Source organism: Pelmatolapia mariae, linkage group LG1 (assembly GCF_036321145.2).
Source record: "Pelmatolapia mariae isolate MD_Pm_ZW linkage group LG1, Pm_UMD_F_2, whole genome shotgun sequence".
Lineage (NCBI taxonomy): Eukaryota > Metazoa > Chordata > Actinopteri > Cichliformes > Cichlidae > Pelmatolapia > Pelmatolapia mariae.
Window position 1 is genome coordinate 17943912 of NC_086227.1, and position 14437 is coordinate 17958348.

General features: G+C 39.5%; 1 protein-coding gene across 1 annotated transcript; it reads right to left on the reverse strand.

Annotated features, from left to right (window-relative positions):
• Positions 1-9121: 9121 nt before the first annotated feature.
• On the reverse strand, positions 9122-14299 carry nsun3 (NOP2/Sun RNA methyltransferase 3). The gene is made up of 6 exons (XM_063491486.1): positions 14039-14299; positions 13059-13162; positions 12460-12977; positions 11998-12152; positions 11205-11326; positions 9122-10346 (listed from the first exon to the last, which is right to left on the reverse strand). The coding sequence occupies exons 1-6, from the start codon at positions 14198-14200 to the stop codon at positions 10013-10015; spliced, it is 1395 nt and encodes a 464-aa protein (XP_063347556.1). The 5' UTR covers positions 14201-14299; the 3' UTR covers positions 9122-10012.
• Between the last annotated feature and the right edge of the window lie 138 nt (positions 14300-14437).

The following is a 14437-nucleotide window of genomic DNA, read 5'->3' on the forward strand; positions in this document are numbered from 1 at the left end:
GCCCCGATGATTCAAAGTTTAGGCTGATTTCAATCCGGATTTACATCTGCTTACAAGATAGACAATTACAAAATCAATCTTCATACGTTCCTGACAGTTTTTCCATTTCAGCGTCATTATATTTTCACAGACTTTTATCGTATCCATCTCTAATATGCAGCAAAATCATTATTAGCTTCATATTACAATCGGCCTGTGTGAGCTGTGTATTATCTGTGGAGACAAACAACAGGCTATGGTTTGTTTTGTTTGCCACTGATATGGACGTTGATATGAAGTGTTATTGCTGTCACCACATTTATTTCAGCTGATGTGAATTTCAGACCTTTTTATGCCTCATTTACATTTACCTTATTCCTTTCTATCACACACACACAAACTACACTTGTGATTACAGGTGTCCAGGTCCTGTTATTAGGCAGTGTGGTGTGGGGAGATGATGTCTCAGTAGACCCCCTGCAAAAGACAGAGCAAGAGTTAGGACATTAATAGGCTGAGAAAAGCCATGCAGCATCACTGTCTACCTGTGTGCTAGGACTGGCAAGATCAAAGGCTGACTCTGAGAGAGAGAGGAGGGGGGTAGAGAAAGACAGCCAGAATATACAGACACAGAGGAAGGGAGAGGAAAAAGTCATCCAGTGACAAGGAGACAGAGAGAATAGCGAGTTCTGAAAGCACAGAAGGGACAGGAAGGCAGGTAAAGAAAAAATCGACAGGGAGGATAAATAGAAGACATTCCCTTCTGCCACCTGCCTTATTGCTGACTTCAGTTTATGCGCCGCATTGGCCTCCATGTCACCTTCTGTATGTCTTGTGAAACCCTTGAAACAAGACGGGCACTGAACTTGTCTGGTCAGCACACTGACTACTGAGTTGTGCTAATTGGGGAAAAAAAGCCTGCAGTGATCATGTTTTCCTCAAAGAATGATGTAGGACTACATTTCTACAGGGATGGAAAAAAACATATATGGCATCGTCCATTTAACATCTCCCGCCATCAGTTAAGATGTGAGTAACAAAAAGAGCCATAGATCACTGTAATTACACTCAAGCTTCCTAATATGGTTAATCTACACATAGAAAGCCATAACGAGGTTTTACACAGTTAGGTCCATAAGATTTTGGATTTTAGTTTTGCCTCTGTGTTCCATCACATGCATGAGAATCTACAGTACAAGGATATTTTCAAACAAATACTGTACTGTATCTTTTAATCACTTTAAAACGATCGGCATTCTCTCTGAAAACCTCAGCTGAATCCAACGCCCTGACTGAAATCATTAAGAACTGTGGTCTATCAACACCTCTAAAAACAGGCTGAAAAATTTGTGGAAGAGAGCCAGACTTGTAAACACTGATGTCTGTTTTTTCTTGTTTGGGGCTTATAGGTATGTGGATGTACTGTGTGTTTTGTGCTTGACTTTTTACATGACATTTTTGTGATCTGCTGTATATAAGAGGCAAGGGGGACTGCAGACGTAAAATAGCTCCGGTACAATGGAAATGTCAGTATTTATGTTAATATTGTACATGGCCTCTTTTCAATGAAAACTGAAAAAAGGTGAAAAAAGTACAATTAAAGTACAATCTTAACTTCCAACCTTAAATGCTTTAACAAAACTATTCCATTAACTATTGACCATTATAGCCAGTTATAAATAGACCCTCACTGTCAGAGGCTCACATATAACTGGATAATTTACTGGCAAGCACTTCCTTGTCAGGTGAGCCCTGTTTCCTCAGTATTTCCTGATAAAAAATTAAGGACATGATTAGGGTGAAAAAATATGAAGCTATAAGGAAAATAGCAAAAATTTCAGGAGAGGCCAAATCAAAAATGTGGAACATTCATATCAGTCAAGAGATACTTCATGAATGTGAATGCCGTGGGTTTATAATAAGGTGAAAACAGTTGGTTAAACTCAAGAACAGGAAGGTGTGATGTACAAGTGAAACCAAGTTTAATGGTGATTTGACTGCTGATTGAAGTAGCAGCATGAATTGTGACATTGTGACGAGGTCACACTCTCTGCTCAGATTCAGACAAAAGCTGCAAAACTGATCACACAGAAATTCACAGTGCAAATGGATAATGATCCAAAGCATATTTCAAAAACAGCCCAAGAGTTTCTCAAAGGAAAGAAATGAAACATTACTAAATGTCACCTGATCTCAAACCAGTACATGGACCTAACTGTAAACAATACTAGTATTTTCTGCAATCACATAATCATACATATATAATGTCTGATTAGAAACTGAAAACATTTCTGTTCTACCAAGTTCCCATTAAGCAATTAATAGACTCTACTGAGGACATCTGGGTTTGAAAGAATTTGACTAACCAAAACTTACAACATATAGACAGCAAGTCGAAAATGTTTAACTTCACAAAACTGTACCGGGAAACTCCAGTTAGCAGTAAAAGACTAAATGTCTGAAACGTCTGTAGCAGTCGAAATATCACTTTTGAAACTTATCAAAGATCTTTTTGTAGAAGAAAAAGAAAACAGAACACTGAAGCAAATCAAAGTAGACGACATAATACAATCAATTTATTGCTGCAGCACAGGGATGCAGTACTAATTTAATCAGTGGTAACTCCTAACTGCCCAACTTTTATCAAAATAGAAATAAGACAGAAAAATAGACACTAAAGAGATACTACACACTGCAGCACACATTTCAGTGTGACGCTGAATATGAATAATAAATACATTACGTGTAAGTGCTTAAGTGCTAACATAAAATATGATGAATAGACTATTGAATATCCAATCTAAGCATTTTAAAGGTAGGCTCCAGGAAGGCTCCATTATTCCTGAATTACCTCAAACTACTCTGCAAAAATATGTTCTTTATGTCAGTGTCACCTATTCGATCCTTTAAATACCCTCACCCCCACCCCCTAAAGTTTTTCTTTATGAACTTTTAAAATCATTGGTATGAAGAATATCAGTTTTTAATCAGCTGCTTCATACTTCTCCCATCTGACTTCCATTCCCCTTTGGGTGAAGAATCTATTATTCATGCTTTTCCTTCACTCAAAGCGTGTCCACTCCAACAAGGTTTGAAGTTGGAAAGTTGAACAGAAGCGAAGTAAAAACGAGACGAGGCATCTCAATCTAGGACACCTTTACCGGATGAACAGTCAGATCTTAGGTATGTGTTCCAAAACGGATTCATCCATGCATCCATTTACTTAACTGCTTACCCAGCTTGGGGCTGCTAGTGAGGGGGCTGTAGCCAATCCCAGCTGACACAGAGCAAAAGGCGGAAGACGGGGTACTCAAAGGTGATCTCAAAGGTGAATACTGATGGACTGAAACAACAGATGTGATTAGCATGAGAATTAAGAGTGTGGTTAATTAGCACATATTGAGTGGGCACAATAAATTTAGGCAACATTTGTATATAAAAACAGCACACACTAACATGTTTTTTTTAATGCCACTTAAATACTTAACCATTTTTTGTGGGTATAATAAAGGTCCCACAAAGTCAGCAGACTTTCAGAATATGGACAGGTATTAAAATAAATCCATTAAGTGTACTATTTCTCTACAAGGCAGGGAGCATGTTTCTTAAGTGCTGAATTAGAAAACTAGAATGCCTTAATGAATTGGCATAGATAATTCCCTTGGACCTGTTTTAGACCCAGTCCTTTTAATACCCATGCTCAAACAGGAAAATGTGGCTTTTTTATTTTTTGGTACTGCTCACCATTCTGTTTCTGTAGCCTGACAGAGGGTTCAAAAGTGATTGTGAACCATTCTCAGTAATGTTTAAGTAGTCAGTAGTATCAATTCACATCTGAAAATGGCATAGATTTGTGCCCAGTTCTGACCTGCTTTCTAATTTGCATAGAATTTGTGGATAAGTGATGACTCATTACTTAAAACAGAAAAGACTTGGTAGTTTTCTTTCAAATGCCACTTTGCGGCTTTCGTTTTATATCTCCAGATCAATTCTGTCTTTTCTTTGGATAAATGAGTGTCTAGGCCAGGGTAATCTGTCCTGCCTTCAGCCTGTTAAGCCTGTGCTTTGTCTTCATGCACAGCTGTTATGGATGTCTCTCCTTCCTCACGGCTGCTGAGGTTCATGAGAGGTCTGGGGAAGGATCAACAAAAAAACCCAAAACACTCCTCTTGTTGGTATAGTCAGTCAGTGTTGCGGTGCTCTGCTGTGAATTCTTGTATTCTTTTCCAGTTAAACTAAAACTGTGGAAAAGTTTTTAAAAAGTTAGGTCAGGTATGAAATAAACATCTTGCTTTGCAAGATTTTACATTTTGTTCAAGTATTACTTAAACTACTGTATCTATAAACAAGTTTAGCTCTCCTCTAGAGAGTACAGGAGAGTTTAGCTCTCCTCTAGGACACTGATTTTTACACTCCATTTGACTGTCACTATTATCACCTACAATTGCTTAGAATATGAAATAAAGCTGGATCTTCTCACTCTCCACTAAATCTCTCCTCCAAAACAACAACATATAAAGTTGCAAGTAGCAATGGCCAAGCAGTTTAGCAGGTGAGAGTAGAAGCTCAATCGGATCATCCAAAAGTGTGCTTGTAAGAACCATAAACTGTATGTCAAAGCTGGACGGAGCGTCTGTGTCAAAAAATATAAAGCCATTCCAGAAGTTCCTTAAACCTGCATTCTATCTGAAGGCCACCAGATGGCGATAGCTGTGGTTGAAAAAAAGACTTACTATAGATACTATAGTACTACACACCTGTGGGGAAAAAAAGCTTTCGGTCTTGACCCCTGTAAGCCCTTTCCTGCTGAGTTTATAGGCTCAATTACCATTTCAGGTCATACTGAATTAAAAATGTATGTCTGTTTTGTGAGTCTTGTCATATTATGTTTTGAAATGGAAGATTTTGCGTGATATGAAGCAGCACACTCATTGGCTAATGGCTTGTCAGTCAAATGTCATCAACCAATGAGTAGCAGCTTCACAGTCAGACCTGCCCTGCCTCATTACTTTTTTACTGTTTTTTGGGGGGACGGGCAGGGGGGGAGGTTGCTTACCAAAAGGCCAACAGCAGAAATGAGGCTTAAAAATAGGAGTCACAAATCAGAGGGTCGTATTGAGTTAGTTACGTCCATCAAGACATTCAGGACAATTTTGTCACATTTTTTGCCTTTAGTACATTGTGGAGCAGTGAAAATGGGGTGAAAAAGATGCAGAAGACACCCAGCTAAGGGCCATGGATTGGACAAACTTAGACTGCTGCACTGGCCATATGGCATGTGGTCACCTGCTCACCCACTGAGCGAAATCAACGCCCTGGCTTTTATACCTTTTATAGTCCTGATGAAGATGATAAAACAGGATGTGCTTTACGGCATGCAGCATCCTTCATTTTCTCAGTCAAATCCACCAGCCAAATCGGCACTCGAGACTATGTACTGCACCAAATTTGGCCTTAATTAAAGAAAGTGATTGCAAGCATCATCTCTGTCAGGTTTGGACTAGATCATGCCAGGGAAAGCTGTGTTTAAACCTTTTTAGGACATCATAGGATTCATCAGAGTCTTTGCAAGGTATCCAATGGTACCTAATTTTTAGAAAAACCAGCCTTAAGTTTTCCAGCTTTGATCTATTGATGGCGCTTAAGTATTTGAGAGACACAAAACATGGTAAAAAAACAATCAGCGGGCTCTACCAGTGCAGTGTGCAAATGTCAGAACTTTTAAAGATATGGCTCTAGGGGCTGCCATAGAGCCCAGTGGCAGAGGAAGAACAAGGAAGATGTAGAAAGAATTGTATGAAAAGTTAAAACACAGTGGGCTCCCCCTCACCTTCACTGGTCAGCCTCCAAGAGCAGAACACTTTTAGTTTTGTTTGTCTTATAGTTTCTTTTGCCTTTGGAGTCTGTGTGTGTGACAAACGCTTGTAGATAAAAGTGTGGGAATATCTGTGCTTCCTTCTTTTATCTGGAAGTTGTTTCTGTTGCTTTCACTTTCACTTCTATCCCATTAATTTTCCTCTGGCACTGTCTGTCTGTGCTGACAGTGATGATACCTTGTGTTTCTCCAAGCCATAAAGTACATAAGGACGAATTTTACTCTATATGCAGTAACTCTTCAAATAAAACATAACATTTTTGGAAACATACTGCATTTGGATTACACAATAAGTTGATGAAGTTTGGACATTTTCTTTCTTTTTTTATTGTCTCTCACTGTGTGTGTGTACTACTTTGTAGGCTCAAGTCTGCCAGTGTTTGTCTTTTTAGGGGGGAGCCAGTTTGCTCATTTCCTGGCAGGAGTATGTGTGCATGTTTTTTTTTGTGTTCTGTAATAGAGCCTGATTAAGAAAACATGTGTTTTTAATGCAGATTAACAAAAAACAATCAGTGGCTGACCTCAATTTTTCATTCTGTTCAGACATCGCTCCTCAGAGATTAGTCGCGAAACAATCAATCAAAAGCAGCAATCCTGCTCTCCCTTCCACTGATGGAGTATCGGCAGATGATGATGTTTGAAATGAATGATGGATACCCCAAATGGCACTGAATCTATAGACCCAGTTGTTAGCTGTCCGACACGTTCATCGTCAAATCCTTAAGTTAGACATTTATTTGTTTTACAGGGTGTTTCTTCTGGTCACAACCTAATTGGATTTTAGCTACAGAAATAATGAATTGGCATGTTCAAGTCGGTGCTGTAATATAAAGAATATCATATTATAATGTTCTAAGCAAAAAAATAAATTAGTTGCTGACTTCCTTTGCTTGATTGAGTGGGTTTCAGAGGTTGTTTGCTGAAAACTGCTTGCTGCACCAAGAAACTGGGTTAGTGGCAGCAATGAGACTGAACCATGAGGTAAATTTATAGATTGTGGTTGTAGCTTTATAGCTTACACATACAGCATGCTGCTAAATAGCTTTCAGTTTGATTTGCATGCTATAGCTGGAATTTCAAATCCATTTATCATCATGTTTCCATCACTTTAAAATGATGACATACATAAAAATTCTAAAAAATAAAATAAAGGGGTAATGGAAGTAAGGATTAACTTCATGCCACCATGTCCAAACACAGAGTGACAGAACTGAGTGTAGCTAGACTGAAAAAAAAATGGCTTTCTAGCTTTACAGAGCTCAGACCAGATTAGTCTGCTTCGCTATAGTGTCCTCTGGCATTCGGGACTATCCTATGCTCCACATCTCTCTCTCCTTCATTCTATCTACTGTTCTACAGTTCCTCCTCTAATTTTCCCTCCTCCTCTCTCCTTATTGTCAATGACTAGGGTTTTAATGATTATATCTGGCGGTGTCACAAATTAATTCCTGCCTCTCTGGCAAAAAGCTGTTCCCCACCTGATTATGCAAAGCAGGCCTACATTCTCTCCCTTTGAAGTGGAGGAAAAGCTGCTTAGAGATTCTCCCCTTGAGGAAACACTGCAATATGGGGAACGTCAACAAACCAGGGTTCACACAAAGGTCAGCAATATGGTTAACCCTAATGAAGCCCCACTTCATCTCCACATCTCACCACTTTTAAGTTGTGCTGATGTTATGGTAGCGTAATGATTTGCTCATATCAAAGACTGGAGCTATTTTTCGAAGACACTCAAAAGTGGAGCAGAAGTAGGGCGGCCAGTATAAATAGCCATATAAATGCACTCAAATAATGCTTGTGTCTATGGCCACACGGAGTAGTCGGATGAAACCGGTGCAACGCTATTCCAGCAATCATATCTTTGACGGTGTCTCGGAGGGTTGCTCGGAAGCACCGGCCTTATATATTTGATGCTTCCACACACAACTGCCTTTGCAAGAGCTTATTTTGTCACTCCGTTATGTGCAGAAAGGTTGGAATATATGACTTTTTGTATATTATTGTCTGTGTTTACTGCCAATACACCTTTTTCTTCTGATCTGAGCAATCACAGGGTGATGAGAAGCTACAAATCGTTCATGAAATATCTACTTTTCACACAAGAAAAGTCCTCCCAGGTAATACATCACTGCAAAATGCAACAATAACACTAAAGGGGTGTATGACAGCACATATGAGATTATTTCTGGCGAGACTAAAACTATGTTAATTCAGAGTAGGACAGTGCCGTAGAGCAATAGCAGAAATAAACAGAGAAACTGTGTGTTAATTTGATCATTACTGCTCTTCCTGGCTATTAAACAAATCTCTCAGACAGAAAAACTTTAGTTTCTGGTCGAGTCTGCAAACATTTGGACTTGTTTTTGCATTACTTTGACAACATCCAACATTCACATTGAATATGGGTGTTTAGACAGAAACTTGAAAAATTCTTTGAGGACTTATGTCAAAAGCAAATAAGGTTTGGAGACGGTGGTGCTTGTCTTCTAATGTCAACTCCCATTCTCTACCATTAAAAGGGAATTTAAAAAGTCGCTTCAAACAGACTAAACTGTGCAGGTGTTTTTAACACAACTCTTACATCATCAGCTCTCTCCATCTTGGTTTCCTTCAGCTTGACTGGGTGGCAGCTTCTTTTCTGCCCGTACTAATAGGGTTTGTGTACAATCAGAGAGGCTTAGACCACCTGGCCTATAAAAGCCTTAGCCACTCAGTTACTATGTGGTTCTCTGCTTGAAACTGCATCTGCCATCTCTTTACAAATTCACTCGCTTACTACACTCACCATTGTTTAAACTATTATGATTTCCTAATTCCTAAATAAACATTTTCTTAATTGGTATTTGTGTGTGCGTGCCTCCCTTGTTGTCATGGCCATGCAGCCCGCTTTGTGACACACGCCTGCACTTCCAAGAAAATAACAGCAGCAGTTCAGACTCAGACACAGACCTGCCAACAGTTTCTGCAATTCTGACAGCTTTGTTCCTCCTGCAGGAAATGTGTGTTGTTGCTTCATTTTTTAATATCTGTCTGAGTGTGTGAGTGCTGTTTGGGTTTGTATTTTCATTTTAGCCAGCAGCTGAGTGGAGAATATTTTCTAAACACGGCGACGTTACAGATTTACAAGCTTTCTGGTGTGTGCGCATGTCCTCTGAACCAAGGTGGTCGTCCTTGTTAACCGCAGAATGGAAAGAAGGTGGATTCAGAGGTAAACAATACATTAATGTTTAATATAGAAAAACACAGTTTGTTTTTATTGTTGCAGCGGTCAGAACAGTTAAACCTTTTAGTCACTGGGAGGCACTAACTTATTAGCTTTTTAGCTTATACGGTGAATTTTTTGACTGCTGCTAATTTACATATAGTTTCTGCAGCAATATTGCTGCTGACTGAATATAAAAAGTCCTGTATTCACTCTTGTTTCAATGTGCATTGAGTCACTTCCAAGTTAACCATCGCCCTCTGAGGCTGCTAAATGCTTCAATTAGATAATTTTACTGACAAAGAGCTGATGCTGTGAAAACAGTGAAACTGAACCAAAATGATACAGATACAGGATGGACAAGTAAACAACTGGCTGAAATGAAAAATAAAGCCTTCCTAAGCCTAGGGGGGCAGCAGACCTGGGGAAAAAGAAACTCGTGAGTGATCAGGTGGCTGCTTTCACGCCATTTTCTCTTTATTTCACACAAACTGCCATAAAATACTGCTCACATGTGTTAAGTACTGGAATATTGTCTAAGTTCTGTCTTTGATGCGGATAGCTCGAGGTGAGTTTAACTGATGTGAGCAGCGTTCTATTTTTATTTGCTTAAATCTCCTGCAACACACCCACACACGCACAGAGAAGCCAACAGCTACAAACAACAAAAAAACTGTAGCTGCAGCACTTATAGTTTAGCAGATGGTTGGTGTTGCACTGTTAAAACAGGAGCATTTATGACTTTCTTAACCACGTTTGTTTTGACACCGATGTGTTTATATCTGCGTGTCTAAACTACCGCTGCTGCTCATTTCCTCTTGCATAATTGGCACAGGTAGGCACTGTGCGTATTTGCAGTGTTTTTAATCTAAATTTTAAATTTGGTGTTTTACACAAAGTTATTGTGCAAGTTTAGTTATGCCATTTCACTTTTTTTCCCCATGCATGGTAAGATTTTATTTCCGTGTTCTAATCCGAGCTAAAAACATGGGTCCCCATGACTTGCCAAGCTGAGGCACCACAAGAATGCCAAGTCTGTGGCGATAAAAAGACACAGAAGCGTCTCGTGTCTGCAGGGTTGGCTCCTGAGTTGTCTGTCTATGTCCGGGGTTAGAGCTGAACGTAAAGTATTTAGATAAAGGAATGGCAATCTCCTCCCACAGGTCTTCAGCTTCAGCCTCGGGAAAGTCCTTCAGCACCGTCTCAACCACAGAAAAGTTCTCAAAGCTGGACAGAGTGCAGGTTGAATAGACCACAGTGCCCCCTGGACACACCGCCAACAGTGCAGACCTGTAATCAGCAGACAGATATTCCACCTTAGACCTCAGCTAGAATTAAATTGTATCAAAGAATATGCTGTAACCATTCAACCAACCAATACAAATTTTCACTTTAAAAAACTGTATATGTTGTTTCTATATTGTGCTTGTTGGTGTTATTTGACTGATTTAACTGCAGTCTGATCTGTAAACTACAACTAAAACTGCAACTGCTACAGCTTCCACTTGACTCTCCAAGCTATTTTGAGTTGGACACCTGAAACAAAGTTTATTTACCATCCAATCTACCCGAAATCTTTTTTTCAGGGGGTTTGTAATTTTACTGACGGTTGGTGCAGTGTTTAGCAATGTCACCTCTTAGCAAAAGGGTCCTTGGTTTGAAGACAAGAGACATCTAGGGTCTTCCTGTGTGGAGTCTGTGTTCTCTCCGGGTTCTCCGGCTTCCTCTCACGGTCCAAAATCATGCTTCTTATGTTAAGTGTTGATTCTAAATTGACTGTAGATGCCCTATAATAACTGGGATAGGCTCCAGCTGGATAACCGGTTAAGTAATGGATCACTTTCTCCCTGACTGATCCTTTGTCACCTCTCATCTTCCTTGATTATCTAATTACTTATTTAATAACGATGTTCCCACAGCAGTTCTGCTAAATCCAGTTACTCTTCATTTCTCGATCTACAAGTTTAGAACTTATCTCTCATTTGTATTCACTACTGGACTATGGTACCTTCCCTTCATTCCTTCAGTGCATTTTAATTGCGTGCTCATTAGGATAGTGAATGTTTTTTTTCTCAACCTGTAGAGATATTAGAGTACCATAAGGCTAATGCATAAGCAGGAATTTCCAATGTCAGAATGGGCGCTTACCTAAGCAGCTGTGCTTGGAGTGAAGGAAGCCTGGCTCTCTCCTTCAATCTTTGTTCCCCCTGCTGGCTGTTGCTCGAATACAGCCAGCTCCTGTCATTAGAACATGGAGCATCAACCAAAACCTATGGCAGCAAGAGAAAGGAATGCGAATTGTTGGTGCCCATGTCAAAGAGGAAACGCAAGGGAATAAGAAAATTTAGGGAAAATGAAGAATGCTGCAGGTGTCTAAAATAATCCACATAAATGTCACTTTCCCCACGGCACCTGACCATCAACAGACCAATTTTGGTCAGTGGAGGTGGAAGATAAATTTCCCCTAAAAACCAAACCATTACCATTTAAATAAAACTGAATAAAAGACAACAGCTTTGGAGTTTTTACATCTGAACTTTGAACCTTTCAACAAGTTTGTTCTCAGATTTTGGAAATCCCTCAAAAAAGCTCCTCTGCATTTTGTTTGCACTCTATTACCTTTCAGTCTTTTTTTCCCCTCCTACAGTGCCTTACTCTAACTCTTTTTTAGCCCTTTTCCTTTTTTCAATATTGTGTTCCAATATGAGTCACTTTGAGTTCTTTGATTCCTCCCAGCTATTTGTCTGCTTCTTCTTGGCTCCTAGTTTGAATAAACAGTTTTCTTTTTTCTTTTTTTTCTCTCTGCTGAGTTTATTAGTTTCTGTTCAAAGGCTTGCTGTCCTCATTCATTTGTAGCTGTGGCCTTGGAAAATAAGTGTCACCCCATTTTACAGGACAAAATCACATGCTGCCATAAACATGATAGGATTTCTTTGCCAACCTTGTCATATAAACCCGCTTCACTCTGCCCAAAAGACCGTCCGTCCTGTGCAGACACAATCACTCTGCTTTTTAGTGAGTGAGGCAAAAAAGACTCCAGGGTTTTGGCAAGCCAGTCCCGTCTGTGAAGATCTGGTTCATTACAGCAGAGAAGCGCTGGAACACAGCACAGGGCAGCATTACTGATTATAGTATTCAATGCAAATGGGTTATTCGCAGCAGACAAAAATATTCCTTAGAATCATCTGCAGCGACTTAGATGCAAAGTGTGTGTTTAATATTCAAAATAAAAGCCAACATGTTTCTTTTTCCCCCAAGTTCTTTTTACCAAGCACACATAATCTGGAAAAAAGGCTACACTGTGAACATCCCTTTACTAATAGAGTAATTCATTTGGGGTTGTTTTAATCCGATTAAGTATAAATAAAATCAAAATAAAGTCTTCTAAAAATGTCTCTTTTACCTGGGCTGGCACTTTGCATTATGGCTAAGGCTTTCCCCCCAGGAGCAGAGCAAAGATCCAGAACCTTTTCGCCATCTTTGACTTGCAAAGCCAGCACTGGAAGCAAGGATGCAGCATTGAGGAGGTAGTACTGCTTCAGCTGGCCAGGCCTGTGAGCCTGAGAGGGAAATCGCAGGGGGGACGGGTGGATGTAGCACTGTAATGAAGGAGGAGGAAAACTGAGGGCGGGTTCTGATTGAGAGTCCTGACCGAGTGCAAAGGAGCTGTTGTCAGACTGGGGATGGGGGTCACCTGGAGAGCCCTTGGAAATGCAGAGAGTTGACAGAGTATCTTTTCCTTCTTGGTATTTAGAATTTAACACCGTGGAGGGACCATTAGAATGCAGCACTGAGACATCTGTTTGTGGCAACAATGTGGAAAAGCCCTGGGCTCGAAGAATCTGTGCAATGCCTGTCACTGCAGTGAAGCGATTGAGCATGATGCCATACTGCCATGACTGAGGGTCCAGCAGCACTTCTCTGAGGGACAAAATTAATCTCAGTTTGGAAAAGGTGGAATTACTGTCCACGTGCATAATGATTATTTCAGGTGAAATTTACCTTGCATATGGCCACAAGTCACCAAGTTCCTCACTGTACTGCTGGTCAAAGTGATCGAGCACTGGTTGACACAAAGTTCTTTGCTTCTTGTGCCTATTTGTTACCTATTACATGAAGACCAGGCAGAAATAAAATTAGGCAAATCTATACAAAGTAAACTTAAAATCCACTTTAGGGACATGTTCTGCTTAGACGTTGAAAGTCCCACTCAGGTAAAAACTTTTTTAGACCACTATCTCAGGAAAGACATCTTAAATAAACACTACATACACCGATAAATGTAAAATTTTTAATTTTTTATTCTATTTTCTAGCTCAATAGGTTATGTACAAAAGTAACTGATGTACATTCAAGTTTTGCTGATGTTCCCTTTAGGTTATGGCAGAGTGAAGTTACAAAAAAAAGAAAAAAGAAGAAGAACTAGGGTCTTATACAGCAGCTACCCCTGGTGGATATCCAGTGTAAAATCAACCCTGGGAGTTTTGACTGTACGTATTACATGTAGATCTGGTCAAATTTATTATCCCAACTAGCCTGATGGGGCTTTGACGTCCATCTTTATTGATACTTTGGATAACTATAAGAATCTGAGTCAACTGATTTAAATAGCAACAATATTTAAAAACGCGAAAACTAGCATTGCAACTAATAAAAAACATGTTATTAAAACATTTTATTTAACATTAACATTTACAAAAACTAAAAATTTAATTGGGACGAGGAAGCACACTCTGGAAACTGAAACTAGGCTGGGTTAAAAAAAACAAAAAACAATACGAAATTAAAAAATCTGATTAAAAATAAATAATAAAATACAAAACTATAATAACTACGCTGCTTTTATTCCCTCTGAAAACATGCAAATAACAAACTTTTAAATTTAAATTAAGAATTTTCTATTTTGTTGAAAAAGGGAAAAAGTAAATGACAAACACTGGGGGGAAAAGTAGGATACATCATATTCCCTGATGTTTGTTTACCTGGTTATTTCGGGGATCCTCTGGATTAAGCTGCTGAGATACATTATCGCGGTCTGTGTGACAGTTACACCAGCGACACCGCCACAAAGGTGTCGGCGTTAGCTTATTAGTTTTAAAGCTAGATTTTCTCCAGATACGGCACAACTGCGTTACTGAAAACATTTATTTAGCCCGTCTTATTGATACTGCACAGCTGACATGTCCGAATTTATTTTCGGCAATGTTCAAATCTATTTAACACAAAAAACACAGGCGAACACTAAAAACTAACAAGTACGTTCCTCAAATCCTTCCCCTCACTACAAAAACGGTGCTTTAGTTCCACCTATGAAACCGGAAAACTGTTGTCGTTGGTAAGGGTGTAATAATGGACTCAAACCTGGCGGAGACTGGTTGACC

Excerpts from the sequence above, each read along its gene's own strand:
- nsun3 (XM_063491486.1), bottom strand. The coding sequence starts at position 14,200 with ATGTTTTCAGTAACGCAGTTGTGCCGTATCTGGAGAAAATCTAGCTTT. Across the intron at positions 12,153-12,459 it reads AATGCAAAGTGCCAGCCCAG|CGCTTCTCTGCTGTAATGAA; the intron begins GTAAAAGAGACA and ends GCTGTGTTCCAG. Across the intron at positions 10,347-11,204 it reads CTCCAAGCACAGCTGCTTAG|GTCTGCACTGTTGGCGGTGT; the intron begins GTAAGCGCCCAT and ends TGCTGATTACAG.